The 20547-nt window shown below is 36.1% G+C and overlaps 2 protein-coding genes across 4 annotated transcripts; both read right to left on the reverse strand.

Moving 5' to 3' along the window:
• Positions 1-836: 836 nt before the first annotated feature.
• Positions 837-5362, reverse strand: LOC136226749 (folate synthesis bifunctional protein, mitochondrial-like). 3 transcript variants are annotated; one of them, XR_010687847.1, is made up of 4 exons: positions 5170-5362; positions 4027-4161; positions 1340-2925; positions 839-1225 (listed from the first exon to the last, which is right to left on the reverse strand). XR_010687847.1 is itself a non-coding variant. In XM_066015399.1 (3 exons), exons 2-3 carry the CDS (start codon positions 4091-4093, stop codon positions 1457-1459), a joined length of 1536 nt encoding a protein of 511 aa, XP_065871471.1. In that variant the 5' UTR covers positions 4094-4161; positions 5170-5362; the 3' UTR covers positions 838-1456. The 3 variants fall into 3 exon arrangements, 2 of the variants coding, with proteins under 2 accessions (XP_065871472.1, XP_065871471.1); XM_066015399.1 differs by having other exon boundaries at positions 838-2925; XM_066015400.1 differs by lacking the exon at positions 5170-5362 and having other exon boundaries at positions 837-2925; positions 4019-4149.
• A 6700-nt stretch (positions 5363-12062) lies between these two features.
• On the reverse strand, positions 12063-16605 carry LOC136227836 (transcription factor RF2b). Its single transcript, XM_066016603.1, has 4 exons — positions 15954-16605; positions 13419-13551; positions 13240-13324; positions 12063-12867 (listed from the first exon to the last, which is right to left on the reverse strand). Exons 1-4 carry the CDS (start codon positions 16463-16465, stop codon positions 12473-12475), a joined length of 1125 nt encoding a protein of 374 aa, XP_065872675.1. The 5' UTR covers positions 16466-16605; the 3' UTR covers positions 12063-12472.
• Between the last annotated feature and the right edge of the window lie 3942 nt (positions 16606-20547).

A 20547-nucleotide genomic window follows, 5' to 3' on the forward strand; every position in this document is an offset into this window, starting at 1 on the left:
TAGTAAAATTTTACAATTGATGTAATGTAATTACCATTACATTATCAATGGGTGTGCATCGGTGCAAAACCGAACCGAACCGAACCGAAAAAACCGAATACCAAAATGATCAAAATAATTCATACCGACACCAAACCGAGTAATAGGTAAAAACGAATTAAAACCGAATCGAAATATGCGGTTCGGTTCGGTTTAAACCGAACAAACCGAATTAAGATAAAAATAACAAATAACAAATAAAAATCACTATATTTTCTCATTAAATTTACCTCAACAAAAACAAAAATTGAAATATTTCCAAAATATATCTATATTGGGTTATTATCTCAACAATAATAAAAAAAAATTAAACTTGTATAATCAAATATATGTGTATATATATATATAAAAATGTAAAATATGTGTAATTCGGTGCGGTTCAGTTTTTTTACATTTTCTATCAAACCTAAACGAACCGAATCGAATACCGAAATAAACTTAAAATTAAAATCGATGCCGAACCGAATTGTTAAAAAAACCGAACCGAAAAACCGAATTCACTCAGTTCGGTATGCGGTTTAAACCGAACCGATGCACACCCCTAATTATCATGTTTGTTTTGCTATGTATAATCATAAATTTCTATTTACTCTTATAAATATATATAACAATAGTAATAATCAAAAATTAATAATAATGTGATGTAAAAAATGGAGGAAATGAAAATGTTAGATTGAAGGAATTAGGAATACATATTGGAATGTAATGAGAATTCCTATTGATTTCTTTGGTAATCCTCATTACAAAACTTATTGAAGAAAATTAAAGTCATGGAATTCCCATTACATTCCAATAAAACTATAGAGTGCATCCAAACATAGTAATGGGCTTTTGATGTAACGAGCATTCCATTACGAAGTCCATTACGTCTTACCAAACGTACCCTAAGGGTAAAATTGCTCCCGACAGTTAACGTTAAGAGTATTTTTACACCTTATCCACTTTATAAAATAGACCCCAAACTTTCATTACCATCCGTGCAATATATCCCCAGAAAATGGCATGAAAAATGGATTTCCAAGTTATCTCAGATCCTAAGTTCTATAATTACAAAATGAATGCTGTTATCCATTGCATAAACTGACATCAACTCAAAAATGGCACACAATACAAATTAAGAGTTAAAAAGGTCGCTAAAGGTGGCAGTCCGGGATCAATTCAGCCCTAATCAAAGTTTCGGTATCAACTCAACCCCCAAGTTGACAAATTTTGACAAATTGGCCTTTAATACCAAAAAACTATAAAATTTGGGCTAATTTAGCAAAACTTGCAAACTTGAGGGCTGAGTTGATACCTAAACTTCAATTTAGACTAAATTGATCCCGAATATCAAGTTTGAGGCAAGGGTAAACTGAATTCAATTCCTAGTTATATATTATGCTCTCAGAAAGAAAGAAGTGAAATGATTTTCGGATACTTATCGAGTAGACTGCTTGCGTTTCAGCATGGCGTCGCATAGCTTCACAGCATCTGCATTATCTCTAACATTATGTACTCTAACAATGTTTGCACCTCCCAAAATCCCAGTAGTAACAGCAGCAATGGTTGCAGGATCTCTTTCGGTTGCTGCAGAGCGTGCGCATATTTCGCCCAGGAATCTCTTTCGGGAAGGTCCGATAAGAATGGGAGCATGAGAAATTGCTACACTTTTCCTTCCAATCTCAGCTCTTATAGTCGGTATTCCCATCAGGATTTCCAGATTATGATCAGTGTTCTTTGAAAATCCGATTCCAGGGTCGATGATGATTCTCCAAGCTGGAATGCCTGATAATTCCGCGGATTCAATCCGCGAGAACAACTCCGAGGCGACTTGCTTACAGACATTGTCATACTGGAGATTTTCACTATTCTGCATTGTTGTTGGGTCACCTCTCATGTGCATTGCAATGTACGGAACCTCGAGGTCAGCGACAACCTTCGTCATGTTCGGATCCAATTGCCCACCGGATACATCGTTTACGAGATGAGCTCCTTTTCTGACTGCTTCTGAGGCAACTTCCGAGTAAAAAGTGTCGACAGATATGAGCTTTCCGTTTATTTCCGGTATCTTTACAACCGCTTCCAAGACAGGAATTAGTCTATCCATTTCCTCTTGAGGGGATATCCTTGAAGCCATCGGCCGCGTTGATTGAGCACCGAAATCAACAATGTCTGCCCCTTCTGAAATCATTGAGCGAACCTGAGAAACTACACTATCGACCGACTGGAAATTTCCTCCGTCACTGAAACTATCCGGGGTCAAATTAATAACACCCATCACAGAAGTCTTCTCTGACCAATCCCATAAATTATTTCCAATAGGAAGAACTCTTCGCATTCCGTCCTTCCCAATCTGGCATTCACCCCCCAACTTTTGCCAAGTCTCAAAAAGTCCGCCGGAGTGTATCGACAAAGAATGCCAGCTCGCAACAGTATCACTCTCGATATCTGATCCGAGTAAATCCATCAATGGAGCCATTACAAATGGTCTCTCCCATATTCTCTCATGAGGAACAGTTAACCTATCAGAATCAATCCTGAACCTTCCGTAAAACAATATATCCAAATCAATCGGCCTAGGCCCGTACCTGATCCCTTTCGTACGACCCAAGTCCTTTTCAATCTGCTTGATCACTCCTAATAACTCATGTGGTCCAAGTTTCGTGACGGCTCTAACTGCAGAGTTAAGAAAGTGAGGCTGATCAGTCACGTAGGCAGGCGCCGTCTCGTATAAACAACCGTGTCTAGTGATGTTAATGCCGGATTTCTTCATCAAATGCAATGCCTGGTTGAAGTTATGAAGTCTGTTTCCGACATTGCTTCCTAATGCAATTACTACTTCCTGCTCTTGAGAATGAAGTTGCACTGAACTATCCAGGGCTGAATGCAGAAAACAAGACGACAATGCTGCAAGATTGAAACGACTGTCAAACGTACAGATCTGTTAAGCTTTATGCAATGAAAACAAATATACTACTTGCAGGAAAAGATTCACTAATTGCTAACTTCTATCACATGCGCACTAAGACGATAAGGGGTCCTGGGACCTAGGCTCAACATCAATATTGGATATCAACATCACTCATACTCTATTACTAATTAAAGTATAAAGGGCGGGCCCATGCACTACAAGTCCCAGCGAAGCGATGGTCCGGGAAGGGGTGCCACACCACAAGGGTGTATTGGGGACAAGCCTTCCCCTGCATATTTTTTGGCAAGAGGCCGCTCCTAAGACTCGAATCCGTGACCTCTTGGTCACACGACAACAACGTTTACCATTGCGCCAAGGCTCACCCTCTATTACTAGTTAAAACATAAACCAAAAAAACACACTTATGACCACGTATACAAGACAAAACCACATAAATACATAAATACTAAATGTCAAAGCCACAAAGTTAAGTTCATACTTCATGGAGACGTTAAAACATACTTAATGTCTTAACCGACGTACCTTACTAATGCTACTAAACTAATAACCAATCATTGTCACTTCGTATTCTTATTTAGATCAAGGGTTAAGATTAAGTTTATTTAGTTAATAGTATACGTTATTGAGGTGCACCATGACTCAGGTTCCGAAGCCCAGGCGAGGAGCACAAGGCGAGAGCCTTTTAAACTGCGCCTCGCCTTGTGCAATCAAGGCTCACTTCCTTGAGCTTTGCGTAAGGCATGCCTCAGGCGCGTTTTTTAACAACTATGTTTAGGAGTTCCTTTGACCACAATAAGACTATCTAAAAGCCACTCTCATCAATAAAATTACAGCTAGAATTGACGGTTGGGCTGCTAAAAATCTTTCTTATGCAGATAGGGTTCAATTGGTTATTTTAGTTCTTAGGAGTATCCAAGTATATTGAGAGTCTATGTTTATATTGGTTTTTGAGCTAATCATATCTTTTCATCAAAATAAAAACAAAAGACATAATATATGATTGCATTACGAATAAATTGCTTGAATAACAAAACATTAAAAGGAAACTTAAATCATCATGTGCATAACCGTATTACTTCCAAAACCGTTGACGGCATTACTAATCCCTTGTTTACTGGGCACCAGCCGCTTGAGGAGACTCATGTCAGGAGAAAAGAGGCTCAGAAAGTGTGAAATTCACTTCCGCTACCCGATTTCTATGCTTATCACATCTGTAATATGTTCATAAATGTATAAACGTTAAACATACAAGGCAATTCTACAGATACAAGAAATGAAAAATAAACTAGTGAGTGCTTCCATTTTCATCACTTGCAACCTACGTTGCACGGATATGGAAAGACACCAAAATATTATTTCTAAAAAACCTTCAAACTAAAACAGACACGAATACGGACATGAACAGACAAAAAGGCCACTAAAGAGAAGTGTCCATGCAGGGACTGAGACAGAGGGACCTAGAGAGGGCAGGCCCCCCGGCCACCGGAACCACCCTACCAGGGATGGTTTCCGCCCCCTGCCATTAGAACTACTCCAATTATGGATGGTTTCAGCCCATGTTTCCGACAAATTAAGTTCAACGTGGTTAATTAACTCATTTGTATTTACTTACAAAATTCAACTACAATAGCGATAACTCTCTCTAAGTTTGTTCAAAACGACTCAATCTTACTTTTGTAGTCCAAATCTATTTTAATTTTGAGAAGTTTTGCATTAGTACATAAAAATTGGTTCTGGACGAAGCAAGTGTAAAATCCGCCCCAAAGGGACCAATCCTGTATTCGCCAGTGTGTCCATGCAACATAGCCTGCAACTTCTCAGAGAAATCAGAACTTCTAAAGTCTCTTAGCATAATAAACTAATGATGAATTTATCCGGTAATCCTCAAGCATTGTTTAATTTCATGGTTATCCAATCAATAATTATTAATATCAGTGAAAAAGCCTGAGCCAAAAGCACAATTTCATCTGTGAATTAGGGCATTAAAGTATCCAATTAAAAAAAATTTATCAACGCATAAAACATTTCACAGTTTCATTTAGGTTTTTTGTCGAACAGGTTGTGTGCATATACAATAAAAATAACCACAACACCTTTCAATACACAAAATGAGTACCAATACTATGCATAGACAAAACAAAGAAGACGAAGAAGTAATACACATTATCAATGGAAGAGGGTTGAGCGACGCAGAGAATATACTAGAAAAAAATTGATACCTTCCGCCTCATCTGCAAAATTGGGCTGTAAAAAATGGCCACAAATGCGGTGTCAGCGCCTCAGCAGCATAAATAGTCGAGCTTCAGTATCAAAAAAGCTAGCTTTCAACTTTTTCCAAATTAGAAACCTGAATTTTCATCTTCGAACAAGCAGAGGAGCTTCAAGTTCATGTATTTGTGATGGCTAAACTTTACTTTTAAGAATTATCAATTTTTATTTTAATAAAGTTATTGTGGTGATTTTAACGAAAACACCCTTAAACTTGCACGTTTTGACTATTAGCACTTTGAACTTTTAAAATAACTTACCACACACTTATAGTTGCTTTAGTGGATATTTGTTTTAGCTTTTCGAATGAGCGTATAGCGTCTCATTCCAAACCGCAGAAAATATAGCGTTTGGGTATGTTTATATAAACGTAACGTTTAGCATTTTATCTGGAATCTGTAGCGTTTTGGATCTTTTCATGAACAACTGTTTGTAGTTATTTGTTATTGACAAAATTATTCAGGTCCATATTGGACATTTTAAATACTAACGCCAACATTTTAATATAATTTTACCAAATACTAATAATTAAACAGTTAATAACAAACCGCTAACAGCAACGGCTAGCAACTTACTGCAAACAGCTAACAGCAACCGCAACAGTTATTAGTTAACAGCTGACCCAAACATGCCCTTAAAAACCTATCTGACGTTTATAGTTGGCTTTAAAAACGCATATTTATATTTGGCTCATTTGGACCTCTCGCACACAAAATGACAATTGTGGTGGCATGGATGCTATAGGAAAAAAGAAAAGCGCATAAGTTCGTTTTGTATAGTTTTTAAACCTAACTATAGATGTGTGATAGGTTTTTAAAGCTATCTATAAGTGTGTGATACGTTATTTTAAAAGTTCAGAGTTCAAATAGGCAAAACTTGTCAAGTTTAAAGGTGTAAATATGCAATAAGCCAACGAAAAAAAATCAATGGAGTGGCCTGATACTTACATTATGGTTGGAAGCAATTTTTTCCATAACGTCTAAAATTGTATAATTTTACTCTTAACATTCGCAGCCAAGAACGTTCGGATAAAATTATTGTTTAATTAATTGAACTCTTTAATGTTGTTACGTGACACACAAAAAAAAAAATTGTATTGTTTTCTGGTATATACGTGACTGTCATTTTACAGGTAAAAGAGTTCTTTTTTTATAAGGTGAAAAAATACTCCTAATATTTACGGTCAGAAGCAATTTTATCTTTAATGTCTAAAATTATGCAATTTTACCCCTAACGTTGGCCGCAAAGAGCAATTTTATAATAATATCTGAAATTACCCAACTTGACAACGTTAGAAATATAATTGCTCTTCGCTGCTAAAATTAGGAGTAAAATTGCACTATTTTAAATGTTTAAGGTAAAATTACTTCTGACTCTAAATATTAGAGGTATTTTTACGCTTATCTTTTTAACATAATTATCACGTTATTATTATTTTTTTTTTTTGAGGAAAAAAGTACTTTATTAACTAAGAGAAACATCCCTAGCAAGAGAGCTCTCCAAAAATACAGGAATAAAAGAATGAGTAGAATTAGCATAGGAACGAGCGTGCCTAGCCAAGACATGAGTCGCTTAATTCGCTAATCTTGTAACAAAAACCACCCGGAAATGTGGATGGTTATTAAGAATTGATCTTATCTCATCTAAAACACAACCATACTCGGTTAAATTCCTATGTCGCCTGTATATACTCTCAACAACTTCCTTTGCATCCGATTCAAATATGACGTGTTGGTGACCCAAAGCCACACACCACTCCATACTAACCTTTACCGCCAACGCCTCTGCCATCTTGACCGTCACAGAGCCCACCGAATGCATGTTTAGCCCTTGTAAAAATACACCCAAACTATCACGAATGACATCACCAGCTCCAAACCTTCCTTCATTCGGAAACAACGACGCATCCACATTGCATTTTAAGGTCCCTGCAGTCGGGCATCTCCACTTTCTCTGCTGACAGATTCGAAATAAACCAGAACTGCTGCTGTGCTCGCTATCATTCCCCCCTCTAGTCTCAAGCGCACGCCTATTGCTTAACAACCCAGCTTGTCGAACCAAATCTTCCAAGCCCCTGCTAATCACCTCCCCTCGCACACATCTCCCATCACCAGCACATGCTTCCCTCGCCTTATTCAAAAAACCAGCAGTTCTCCTTTCTGCAGCAGAGCTAGATTCAGCCCCGAAATGCTCCCGACCACCTTCAATCTCCCTTGCCCTTCTCCTCAAATCTCCATCAACAGCACCATTAACCTCTCGCCTTACAATTTCCCTCCCCACCAGCTTCCCACTTCCAATTCTCACCTCCTGTGCCTCAATCCAATCCCTCACCAAACCATTTGCAATGCTCATAACAGCTTCAGCAGTTCTATTTCCTTGTTTCCATAACACATTGTTCCTCTCAAACCAAATAGCCCATAGTACAGTAATTTATTTCCTAATAACATCAGAATCCGCACTTGTACACATGTGCAATACCCAGTCCTCGATGTGTTCCTATTCATCTTCCGGAGGTTCAAGATTCACAATTCGCCAACAACTACGTGCGAAATTGCACCCAGAAAACATATGCATTCCATATTCCACTCCATTTGGGCACATTAAGCAAACAATCGGGATAGGAACTCTTCTATCCGCCAACTTAGTCCTGAGTGGGAGAATACCAGATATCAGCTTCTAGATGAAGAACTTGAATTTTGGTGGTATCTTCAGCCTCCACAAATTTGACCAGCCAACCTCTTCATCTCTCATTTCCCTTACTTGAGTCTGTAACCAATAACCTGATTTGGATGAATACAATCCATCAATAGTGTGGTGCCAGATTAACTTGTTCGGTCGATTTGTCATTGGGATAACCATTTGTCCAATCCAATTCGCATCCTCCTCCGAAAACCAGCATCCCAATCTCCCACGATCCCAACATCTTGTCCCAGGGATGAACAGATCCTCCACTTTAGCATTTTGGTTTACATTTGTACTCAAAGGTTGTGCCCTGAATTGATCAGCTCCCCAAATCCAGGGGTCATCCCAAACCGACACTTTATCTCCCTTTCCAATAGCCCATCTCAGCCCCTTCTGCCACAATTCAATTGAACTCCACACACTCCTCCAAACAAAACTGGGGTTATTGCCCAATTTGGAAGAAAGAAAATCTCCCTTAGGATAATATTTAGCTCTGAACATGCGACTTACCAAAGTATGTGGATTATCAATTAATTTCCATCATTGTTTTCCAAGCAAAGCAATATTGAAATCACGAAGATCCTTAAAACCCAAACCTCCCCTATTCTTTGGCCCACACATCTTTGCCAACTCAAACCAGTGAATTCGTTTACTACCATCTTCTTTCGTACCCCACCAGAAAGAGTTCATCATCTTCTGTAGTTCATCACATGTTGATTTTGGAAGTAGGAAGATACTCATACAAAAAGTGGGTAATGCCTGAGTAACCGATTTCAATAATACCTCTTTGCCAGCAGTGCTCAGAAACCGATATGTCCAGCAATTCAATATTTTCATCAATTTTTCCTTAAGGAAACCAAAAATAGCCCTTTTTGATCTACCTACGAGTGATGGGAGCCCTAGGTATCTTCCAGTATCCAGTGGAGCAAAAACTTGGAGTACATTATGAATAGCCATTTTTATCTCTCCACTCACATTGGCACTAAAGAAAATACCAGACTTATTCAGATTAACTGCCTGACCTGGTGCTACTTCATATTCTGTCAACAAGTTTCGTACCTGTCTACTTTCCTCTTCAGTAGCTCTGCAAAAACAGAAAACTGTCATCTGCAAAAAAAATAGGTGTGTTACACTAGGAGCTCCCTGGCAAATACGACATCCCCTTAAAATACCACTTCGTTCAGCTCTTGCAATTAGCTGCGATAATACCTCGGCACAGAGAATAAACAGGTACGGAGAGAGTGGGTCTCCCTGTCTAAACCCTCTACTAGGAGAAATTGGCCCTACTAATTCCCCATTAACAGCTACATGATAGGATACAGAGCTAATACAAAGCATAATCCAATCCACCCATTTTCCACTAAAACCCAATTTTACCATAACCTCTTTTAGAAAGCCTCAATCCACCTTATCATATGCTTTGCTAATATCAATTTTTAGAGCAACTTCACCATTAGACCCTCTATTTTTCCTTTTCATATGGTGAATGGTTTCAAATGCAACCTGCACACTATCAATCAATGATCTGCCAGGTACAAAGGCAGATTGGCTCTCAGAGATTAAACTGGATAAAATCTCTTTGAGCCTGTTCGCCAAGACCTTAGCAATTATTTTATACAATACATTGCAGAGGGAAATGGGTCTTAATTCCGTCATTTTTCGGGGATTCTCGCATTTAGGAATAAGTGTGATAACAGTGTCATTCAAATTAGCAGTGATTGTTTCTGTTTGAATCAGTTGCAATAACTTTTTTGAAATTTAAAAAAAAATAAAAAATAAAAACAAAATTCAATAGTTTTATTAAAAGAAAATGTTCAGTGATTTTTTTATACTGAATTCAAACTTTAATAATTATGAGTACAGGTTTACCCTATATATGATAATAACAAGATGAAGTTTGAATTTAGACGATGAAATATGTACATAACTAACAAATTACAATACGTTTTCATTTATAATTATGAAATCTCTGGTTTAAGCTAGTTTAACCAATTTGTTTAAACCGTGAAAACTCACCCCTTATTTTCACGTGTCACGAGTCTGTTGGGTTCAGTTGTTAGCTAATAGCTGTTGCAGTTACTGTTAGCTATTTACAGTTGCAGTAAGCTGTTAGCTGTTGCTGTTAGTTGTTTGGTATTAACTGTTTAATTATTAGTGTTTGGTAAAATTATATTGAACTGTTGTTGTTCGAATTTAAAATGTCTAATATGGACATGTTTTAAATTAATCAAAAAAAATTATATGTTTGTGATCAGTTATTTATGATAAAATGATGCACATGTGAAGTGTAGATGACAATATTTATGATCAAGAAGACAGTTTGATGAATTATTTCTCAAATTGACCAAACGTGTCAATGTTAGGGGTAAATTTGTTTTTGACTGTCAACTTTAGGGGTATAGTTGCATCATTTTAGACGTTAAGGATAAAATTGCTCATAGAAATAATGTTTAAAAAAGCATATTTTATGAAAATAAGTCCAATAATTTTATCAATAACAAATAACTATAAACAATTGTTTATACTATAAAAAAACAGTTGTTTATTAAAAGCTCCAAAACCAATGCAGTTTTCAGAAAAAATGTTAAACGTTGCAGTTATATAAACCTAACTAAACGCTATATTTTCTACGGTTTTAAATGAAATGTTAAACGTTCCTCTAAAAAGTTGAAACAAACACCTATATCACCGGCAGTTTAAACAAGTTGAAGTAACAAAAAGTTTTGTTTTAAGCAAGTTACAAGAAATCCAGAGATTGTTTTAAGCAAATTGAGATGGAAAAAATCATTTGAGGTGGCAAAAAGATTGATTTGAAAGATTAGAAAGTTAGTAAGTGTTTGACCACAGGTTCGAGAGGTTAAATATCTAATAAGCAATTAAAAAATGGAAAAGATACTACGTTTAAAGTTTCTGGAAAAGTATCAATTTAGCTTCTACATTCAAAATAGCATTAATATAAGCTTAACGTTTATAAAAATAACATCAATTTAAGTTTCATTGACGGAACGTGACACATGTAAGCCGTTAAGTTCTGCCGACTCACTAACGGAAATATGCCACAAAATTTCAAACACTATAGTTAAAATGATATTGATATTGTGAGGTTCAGCCTAAATTGATAATATTGCTTAAACATTAAGTCCAAATGTGATATTATTTTGTAAACGTTAAGTCAATATTGAAGATATTTTGTACATGAAACCTAAATTGATACCAAACAAAACCTTAGGTCTATTTTGGTATTTTATCCAATGTAGCATATTAAAATTGTGATGTGACGCTGAGTTGACAGAATTTAACGGATAATGTGTCACTTATAGTGAAGCATAAATTGGTGTTATCTTAAACATTAAACTTATATTGATGCTATTTTAAACGTGAAGCTTAAATTGTTAAATTTCCAATAACATTATGCTTATTTTATTTTGGTACCTTATCTCATTAAAAAAACCTCACAACACAAAAAAAACATTGGTAAATTACACTCATGGCCTAAACTTTATAATTACTTTAATTATGACTCCTAAACTTCAAAACTGAACATTATAGCTCTTGAACTTTACATTTTAATAATATAAAATGAAAAAGTTCAAGAATTAAAGTCGTTTAAAACTATATTTTTCATGTAACCACCATTTTTAATTTTTCAAATCACAAATTTTTAGTATTTCTCTTTTTAAACAACCACTTTCTCTCTTCTAATAATTAAACGACCTCAAAATTAAAGAATTAAAGTGGCTCAAATATAATGTCTACCAGTTCTATAATGGAGAGTTATCTACTATTGAAGTAATCATATTGATCAACATTAAGATAGACCATTATGTTTATGTCAGTAAAATGTAAAGCGTTAATTACATATAGGTCCTATGTGGTTTCACCGATTTACAGATAGATATAATGTCTACCAGTTCTATAATGGAGAGTTATCAGAGCGTAATTTACCCGAAGAACATTAGGAAATACCAACATGAACCATCAAGAGAGTCGATCTTCTGAGTCAATGAATACATACATTAAAAAAAAAAAAAAAACTGTGCTAACAATAAATCAATCTAATACAACTCTGAATTTTATCAGCACAGATAGTAATAATCTCTATGCATTACAACAACAAAGCCTTAGTCCCGAAATGATTCGGAGTCGGGCATACGAAACCGTGAAATCAAATCGTGTCAGTAATCATCCATTGAAACAATTCAAAAAATTCAATCTTTTTCTTTCCTTAGCAATACAAATTATGATCTGCAACAACAACAACAACAACCAGATTCTAACACGGAGTATTTCAATCTCTTCCGGGAACACCCTTCTATTCCCGCAATCGATTTACACCCCCCTTAAATACAATTTCGGTTCGAGCAGAGTGAGAGACACAAAAAAACAGACACTCACAAAGTTTCTAACAGAACAAAAAACCCCCAAAATCTCACTCAATCAATCATCAAAAGAATTGAATCGAAAAGAATATTACCTCGTGCGTTCGTGTGTTCGTGCGTTCGTGCTGTCAATACCGGTCAGTCTATAAACAATTCAATAAATAGGACACTAGATCAGTAAGAAAGAATGGCATCAAATGCTACTGCTTTCACTGGCGGATATCGAAGGGCCTTCGGATTTAACTAGAACACTGCTTCTGTTACTGATATCTAGCCCCTGCATTCGTCCGAGAGGATCCTGTTGTAACATATCCGGGTAAGGATGCGAATGAGATGTCACTCCCATTGGCTGCTGCGGCTGCGGCTGTGCACTTGACATGTTGTTCGACTGGAAATGATGAAACTGCGGCATGATGTTTTGATGAGTGTTGATTGGCCGCGGTTGTGATGATTGGGGCGGAAAGAAGGAAGATTGTTGGGCGTATGACATATGGTGCATGCTTAAATTATATGAGTCTGCCGATGTTATCATTTCTCCGGTTGCGAGTTTGAGTCTTTCTACTTCTTTCTTTAGCGCTTCGTTTAAAGCTGCAGATCGGAGTGTCATAAAACAGTTGATCTATGTTGCACGGAAACGGAAACAGAAATGTACACTGGGAAACGTTAAAAGGGCGGCCCGGTGCACTACGCGTTCCCGCAAAGCGAGGGTCCGGGGAGGGGTCCCACCACAAGGGTGTACTTGGGGCCAGCCTTCCCCTGCCAATTTTTTGGCGAGAGGCTGCTCCGACGACTCGAACCCGTAACCTCTCGGTCACATGACAACAACGTTTACCGTTGCGCCAAGGCAAATATAGCTAGGGAGCGGACAGGAAACGCTACTGGAGAAGAGTTTTCGTGCAACATAGCAGTTGATACATCAACAAACTCTATTTCAACAACGAGTAAAATTTAAGCACGTACCATCGCGTAATTGAGCTTGTTGTTCCATTGCTTGTAGACGAAGCTTAAGCTCAGTGTTCTCAGTAGTTAGACCTGTCGTATCCCTCTGAAAGAACCGATTATTCCTAGTCAAGACTAAACTGCTTCAAGAATAAACATAAAAGATATTGAAAGACGTTTAGATTCGGAAAGAGCTGAACCTGGAATAGTGTGAGCTGTGCAGAAAGTGTAGTTGCTTCTGTTTGGAGGGTCTGCACTTTTCTTTCGAGTTCCGATATGTAGCGAGCTTTCCTTTCTTTCGACCGAGCAGCAGACTGCCGATTGGCAATAATCCTGCATACATAAGTTATGTAATTTAGATGAAACTTGAAGAAAAACATCTCTGCTGTTAGGCAACAACGAAACCAGATTCGAAAACATAAATTTCCGCAATAGATAAAGAATCAGGTTTCGCCATGTCGATGAACATTGTATTTACTCTGAAACAATGAGCATTCATTCAATTGTCATTTGATCTTTTCGCAATCCTATGCTACACGGAAACGGACGCCTAGAAACATTATTTCTAAAAACATAGCCTTCAAACGGGAACAAAAACGAAACACTAGAGAAGAGGCATTTCCGTGCAACATAGTTTCCGACGCAATTGCTATTGCATCATTTAGTACTATTCATAGTATAAACAAAACCATCATATCACCTATGTTGCACGGACATAGAAATGAATACGGACTCCAGAAATATTATTTCTAAAACATAACTTTCATAAAGTAGCTTCAAACAAAAACAGACACGGACACGAAAAGCGGAGATGCTACTAAAGAGAAGTGTTCGTGCAACATATATCAGAAAAGTAAACTTAATCCCTAATAAATATCATGAATCAAATAAACATTGCAGATATTTCAGCCGGCTCGGATTAAGTGTCTATGTATGCATATAAAACTGAATGAGCTCTTCTTGGTTCTAGCCATATCAGTAAAAAAGACTCGATTTTCGACTTCCACCCCGAATTATCTATTATCAAACTACATCACTGCCTGCACTCTAAACTCTAGATCATGATAATCAGAAATGTTGTATGTCAATTTCAGCCAGGGGCAGATCCATGGGGAGCTAGGGGGGTTTGAGCACCCTGTGTTCGCCAGAAAATGCTGAAAATTCCATTAAAGCCCCGCACACATATTCCATAGAAATTTTAGCGTTTTCCGACGAACAGTGGTTGCTCAAGTCCCCCTCTCCTCCCCCAGATCTGTCCCTGTCCGTCACTGATTTCAGCCATTTCAACTAATTCATTCTAGTTAATGCCATTGGCACATTTATGGATCTATGTTGCACGGACACTCTCTTTAGTAACGTTTCTGCGTTTTGTATCCGTGTCCGTCTTCACGCAACATATTGGATCTCAGATTGGCAATTCAAGGCTTAATAAGAGCATAGTTCACTATTCCAATACACTGTTATTAGAATCTTACAATTCAACTCAATTAAGCTCTATTTTGAGCCGGATCTATCTGGCGAATCTAAATTATAGCATGATCTTACAATTCGCAATTCGAGTCATATGCTAATTCGATTCGATTCAGCTCTATTTCGAATCGAATCTTCATCCCCCTTCATCAGAAACTTCAACAACACTAATTACTAAACTCACTACCCTCTAGTCCGATTGTTATTTATAAGTTATCAACTCAAACTAGTCTCTTTCCATCATTATCAAGTTGACAACAAGTAAAAGAAAACCCGAATCAAAAACTCAAACTCTAGACCTCCACTAAGTTATTAGAAACTCAAACTCTCGGATCTCCATTAAGTTATTAAACAAAGCCCGATTTGTGAATTAGATTTGACTTTTAAGTACTTGTTTGATATGATTTCCTTTAGGACACTAAAATTACATTTATAACGAAATTTGATAATATTTTGAATTTAACATAGTAAATATTCTATTTTTTACAATATTATGAATTTAAACCGATTCGATTGGATTCACGAATCACAATTCATAATTCACAAAAAGGAGGATTTCGATCCACGAGTCGAATCTCGATTCGACAATTATGATCCAATCGAGATTATAATACAATTATGGTCCAATCGAGATTATCTAAATTATAATAGAATCTTAAGATTCGCGATTCGAATCATACGATTCGATTCAAGCCAGATCTTCATCACCGTTCATCAAAAACTTCAACAATACTAACTACTGAAACTCACTCTCCCCTAGCCCGTTTGTTATTTATCAAGTTATCAACCCAAAGCAGTTACATTCTATCATTATCAAGTTGACAACAACGCATAAAAAAAAATAAAAAATAACCTCAAACTCTCAATCTCCACTAAGTTATTAGAAACTCAAACTCTCGATCTTCAAAGTCCGATTTGTAAATTAGATTTGAATTATAATTTCCTTTTTGACACTAAAATTGCATTTCTATACCGAAATTTGATAATAATTTGAGTTTATTCTATTTTTTACAATATTATCAATTTAAACTCATTCGATTCGATTCACGAATCACAATTCATAATTCACAAAAAAAAAAGGATTCGATCACGAGTAGCATCTCGATTTAACAATTATGGCCCAATATCAAAATCAACATTATCTAATGCAACGAAAAATGACATCAAAGTCAAAAAAGTAAGCAATCTTTTTCACAACGAATTGTCAACCATAACCAACTACTAAACTGAAATTCCCAAAATTCCATTAAAAAGTATAACCAAACCTTTTAGCTCGTTTCGGATCGACAGTCCAAAGCTCCGCAAGTTTATCCGGCGCCATAGCTTTTTTCGCCTCAATCGATTCCAAAAACGAAGATCCATCAACCGAATTGCTATACCTATGCCTCGGTCTAACATTCTTCTCTCCATCGCCGTCGCCTTCACTCCCGACCTGATTATCGCCACCTCCGCCGCCGGAACCATGACCCGCATTGTCAGATTTAAACGCAGAGGGACCTTCATCGGGTCTAGATCCAAGCTTTTCAATGTCCATATAAGTACAAAACAAGTCATCTTCCGATCCAAGCTCGTCAAATGAACTTCCAGATGGACAACAACCTGATGCGTTTTTAAATGGGTCTGGACCGAGATCTAGGTCATCGGGGATCCGGAAATTTACCTCGGAATGAGCTCTCCGATGACCGGAGTTCCTGATTGGAAACGATTGGCCATGAGAAAAGATTTGGGTGTCTAATGTAGGATTTGGTTTGTGATTTGAGTTTGTTGGATCCTGCATTCTGGTTTCTTCTTGTTTTCAATGTGAATCTTGTTCAGCTTCTTGGTTGAGTCTCATGGCCAGTCGCATCCGCAGGGGAGACTTCAGATGAGAGAGAGAGAGAGAGACGGACAGAGCGGTTTGGTGTTTTTTTTAACTGTAAGAATGAACTCATACGGTGTCGTTTTGGGGTCATATCGCTTTTTCTGTTTTTTTTCAATCTCGTTTCTTTGTTTAATTACTGAAATATTTTAATGCTTTTTTTATCAAAAAAAAGAAAAAAGAAAAACATAACATCCATTTGAATCCCTAAACTATGGCTTCAAAGTCAATTAAGATAAACTATCAAAATCATTAATCAGGTCCCTGAAGTAACTAAAAATCATAAATTGAGTCCTCATTCTAAACAATAATCTTCAATTGAGGACTCGACAGGCAAATCTCAGCCCGTGGCTTGGGCCAAGGCGTAAGAAAGGCATCGGAGAAGGTTTGCGGCAGAATTGTGAAAGGCCAAACCCTCGGCGGGAAATTGCGGCTGCGGCGGGAAGAACGGGCCCGTCGACTGGAAGAGAATATCGGTGAGTGGCGAATGGAACATAGGAGTGTATACTCGCGGAAGGCGCGAAGTCAGCATAAGAAACACTATAGGGGAACAGGGTCTCAGGCGTCGGATATCCGCCAACCCCTGGGCCAGTTATCGGGACTGGTTTAAGTGAGCCACCCTAGTCCACTAGGGACTAGGAGAGTCGTGCATCCGACCTTCGGAAAGGGAGGCGGATGTCTCCGTTCGAGTGGAATTTCGATGGACACTTTGTGTGGCCCATAGTGCGAGTTATCTATATATCAAGGTTTAACCACGATAAACCCTTCCGAGACGGATTACAGATATATTATTACAGTTTATATTAAATAGTCATAGTTTCTGATATTAAGATATGATAGGAACTCAATTGATAATTTTTACTTAGTTTAGAGACTTAATTGATGATTTTATAGTGTCTCAATTGATTTTGAAGCTTTAGTTTACAGATCCAAATGAGTATAATATCAAAAAAAAAAAAAAAAAAAAAAAAAAAGGAAATATTTTAATGTTTTTGTTTTATTACAAACAAACCCTACAAATGGCAAATTACAATTGTCAATTAGGGATAGTATTCTCCGCTTAATCCAATTATTATAACCTCTAATACATGTAACGTTTACATACAGCGGGTAAATTTCATAAATGATGTACAAGGTTTACCTATTTCACATTTTAGTATAAATTTTTTATTTTATTTTATTAATATGTATGATTTTATACTTTCACTATGATATACAGTTGATAAAAATGACTGGTCAACGCCACCCCATCATTTTTCAACTCCTAAAAATTTAAAAAGCCTAATACATCGCCAGCTCCATGGACTTGTCCATAATAGTAGATTGGCTCCCTGAACTTTGCAAGTATCTTACCAGCTCCCTAAACTTGCTTTATTTCGTATCATCAGGTCCTTAAACTTGTCCATAAAAATTTATTAGTTTCCTGAACTTTGTAAGTGTCTCACCAGCTTCCTAAACTTGCTTATTCTGTAACAACTAAATACAAAAACCATAATACTAACTCTCGATCCTTATCATTTCTATCTCTCAATCCTGCAACACTAACTCTTATAATAGGTTGAAAGGTAAGGAAAGAGAAAAAATCACCTCACAAATAGATGAAGATGTATTTTTAGAATTTAGGTTTAATAAGTTTTTGTATTTAGTTGTTACGGAATAAGTAAGTTTGGGGAGATGGTGAGACAGTTGCAAAATTCAAGAAGCTAATAAATTTTTATGGACAAGTTTATGGAGCTTGTGATATGAAATAAGCAAGTTTAGAAAGCTGGTGAGACACTTGTAAAGTTCAGAGAGTCAATCTACTATTATGGACAAGTTTAGGGAGCTAGTGATGTATTAGCCCAAATTAAAAAGAGTTATAAAAGAAAGTGTGTTTGCAAATTTTCCATATCTAAGTTTGTTTTGATTTTGGTTTTGTGTTTTTGAGGAGAGAGAAAAATGAGGGAGGGAGTAAGATGGTAATTGAATATAAGGTGGGTCCTACATTTTTTAAGGAATGAGTTGAAAAAAGGTGATATGGTAGGTTTGACCGATCATTTTTACCTGTTGTACACCATAGTGGAACGTCGCATATAAGGTTCTACATATTAGTAAGACAAAATGAAGGTTGTACACCAAAGTGTGAAACCATTAATGAAATTTACCTCGTTTAGAGCCAATAGTAATTTTACTCTTAACGTTTAAAATGATGTAATTTTACCACTAATATTAGAAAATTTGGTCGATTTCAGACATCATTATAAAACATAGATAGTTTATTCTTTATTCTGCACCAATTGCATTTCCTAATTGCATTTTTCTTAATTTTTCTTCTGTATTTTTTCCTCATTTTAATAAAATTCGGGTCTAGATTTTTAATTGGTTTTGTGAAAATGTCAACCTAGTTGGGATTTTTGCATTCCGATCTTAGCCTGTAACCCAACATTTACTTAAAAAAATTTGTTATATAAAAAAATCATATTTTATGTGATTTAATAATAGAATTGAAGATTAATATATTTTAATCTGACGAAATATTCGAATTTTTTTTTGTAGAATCCGTAAGTATATTTTGCAGATTTTTGTATTTTGTTGTTATGGATAGGCAAGTTTAAGGAGTCGGTGAGACGTATAAAGTTCAAGAAGCTAATCTACTTTTATGGACAAGTTCAGAGAATTGGTGATACGAAATAATCAAATTCAATAAGCTGGTGAGATAATTGCAAAGTTTAGGAAGCCAATCTATTATTGTGGACAAGTTTAGGAAGCTGGTGATGTATTTATCAAGTTTTCTCTCTCTAAACGTTAACTTCATCTCTTCTCAACAAACAACACATAAATGACTTTAAAATTAGCATAATACTCATTTGACTTCCTAAACTAGGGCTTCAAAATCAATTAGGACCTTAAACTATCACAATCATCAATCAGATCTCTAAACTAATAAAAAATCATCAATTGAGTTCTCATTCTAAACAAAAATCATCAATTGAGGCCTCATCGAAAATCATTCGGTTAAACAATTTCAGACTCTATTCCACAAACTCATGTTGAACCAAGACATAGATTATTACCGTCTATATGAAACAGTCAGTTTGTGTTTTTAGAATAAGACGGAGACTCAATTGATGATTTTTACTTAGTTGAGGGACCTTATTGATGATTTTAACAGTTTAGGGTTCTAATTGACTTTGAAATTTTAGTTTAGGGACCCAAAAGAGTGTAATACCCTTTAAAATTTAAAAGTTGAAGAATTAAAGTTCCTTAAAATATTGTCAATTCTCGAAATTTTTCAACTTTAAGATCGTCAACGGTAATTTTATCAATATCAATCTAAAAGTTTAACGTTTTTAACAAAGCAAACAACCTTAATAATTTTCTAATCGTGATAAAAAAATTGCAAGCATGCAATTGACAAAAAGTTTATAAATTTGCGCTAAAAAATATCATGCGTCGTATTTCCGTTAGCTTTTATGGAAACTTTAAAACAAATGACACTAAGGCCCTGTTCTTTTTTACTTAATTTCAGCATAAGTAAGTTCAGTTCAGTTCAGCAGCATTCAGTTCAGTTCAGTTCAGTTAAGTTAAGTTAAGCTCAGTTAATTATTTGGTGTAGTTAAGTTAAGTTAAGTTAAGTTAAGTTCAGTTCAGTAGCATTCAGTTCAGTTCAGTTAAGTTAAGTTAAGTTAAGTTAATTTAATTTAATTTCAATCAAAAAGAACATGGCCTAACTCCCTTCTAATTAAGGTGATGTTTGATAAAAATTTAAAATTGAGTGCTAAAAAAATAAATACTGGTAAATTTAGTAGGAAAAAGTGCAATGGGTTATCACGAGTGTGATGAGCCTCCTGTAGACTTCCAGGCTATTCTCGAGGATGACCGGCTAGGCAGATCAACTAGAAGAGTAGGAATTACTTAATTTCTTTTCTGTTTTTCAGGACTATGTCTTCCATGTACCAAAAAAAATACTGAATTTTAAATGTTAAAAAGTATTAAATGATAGATAAATATTAAAAATAAAT

This window comes from Euphorbia lathyris, chromosome 4, assembly GCF_963576675.1.
Source record: "Euphorbia lathyris chromosome 4, ddEupLath1.1, whole genome shotgun sequence".
Classification (NCBI taxonomy): domain Eukaryota; kingdom Viridiplantae; phylum Streptophyta; class Magnoliopsida; order Malpighiales; family Euphorbiaceae; genus Euphorbia; species Euphorbia lathyris.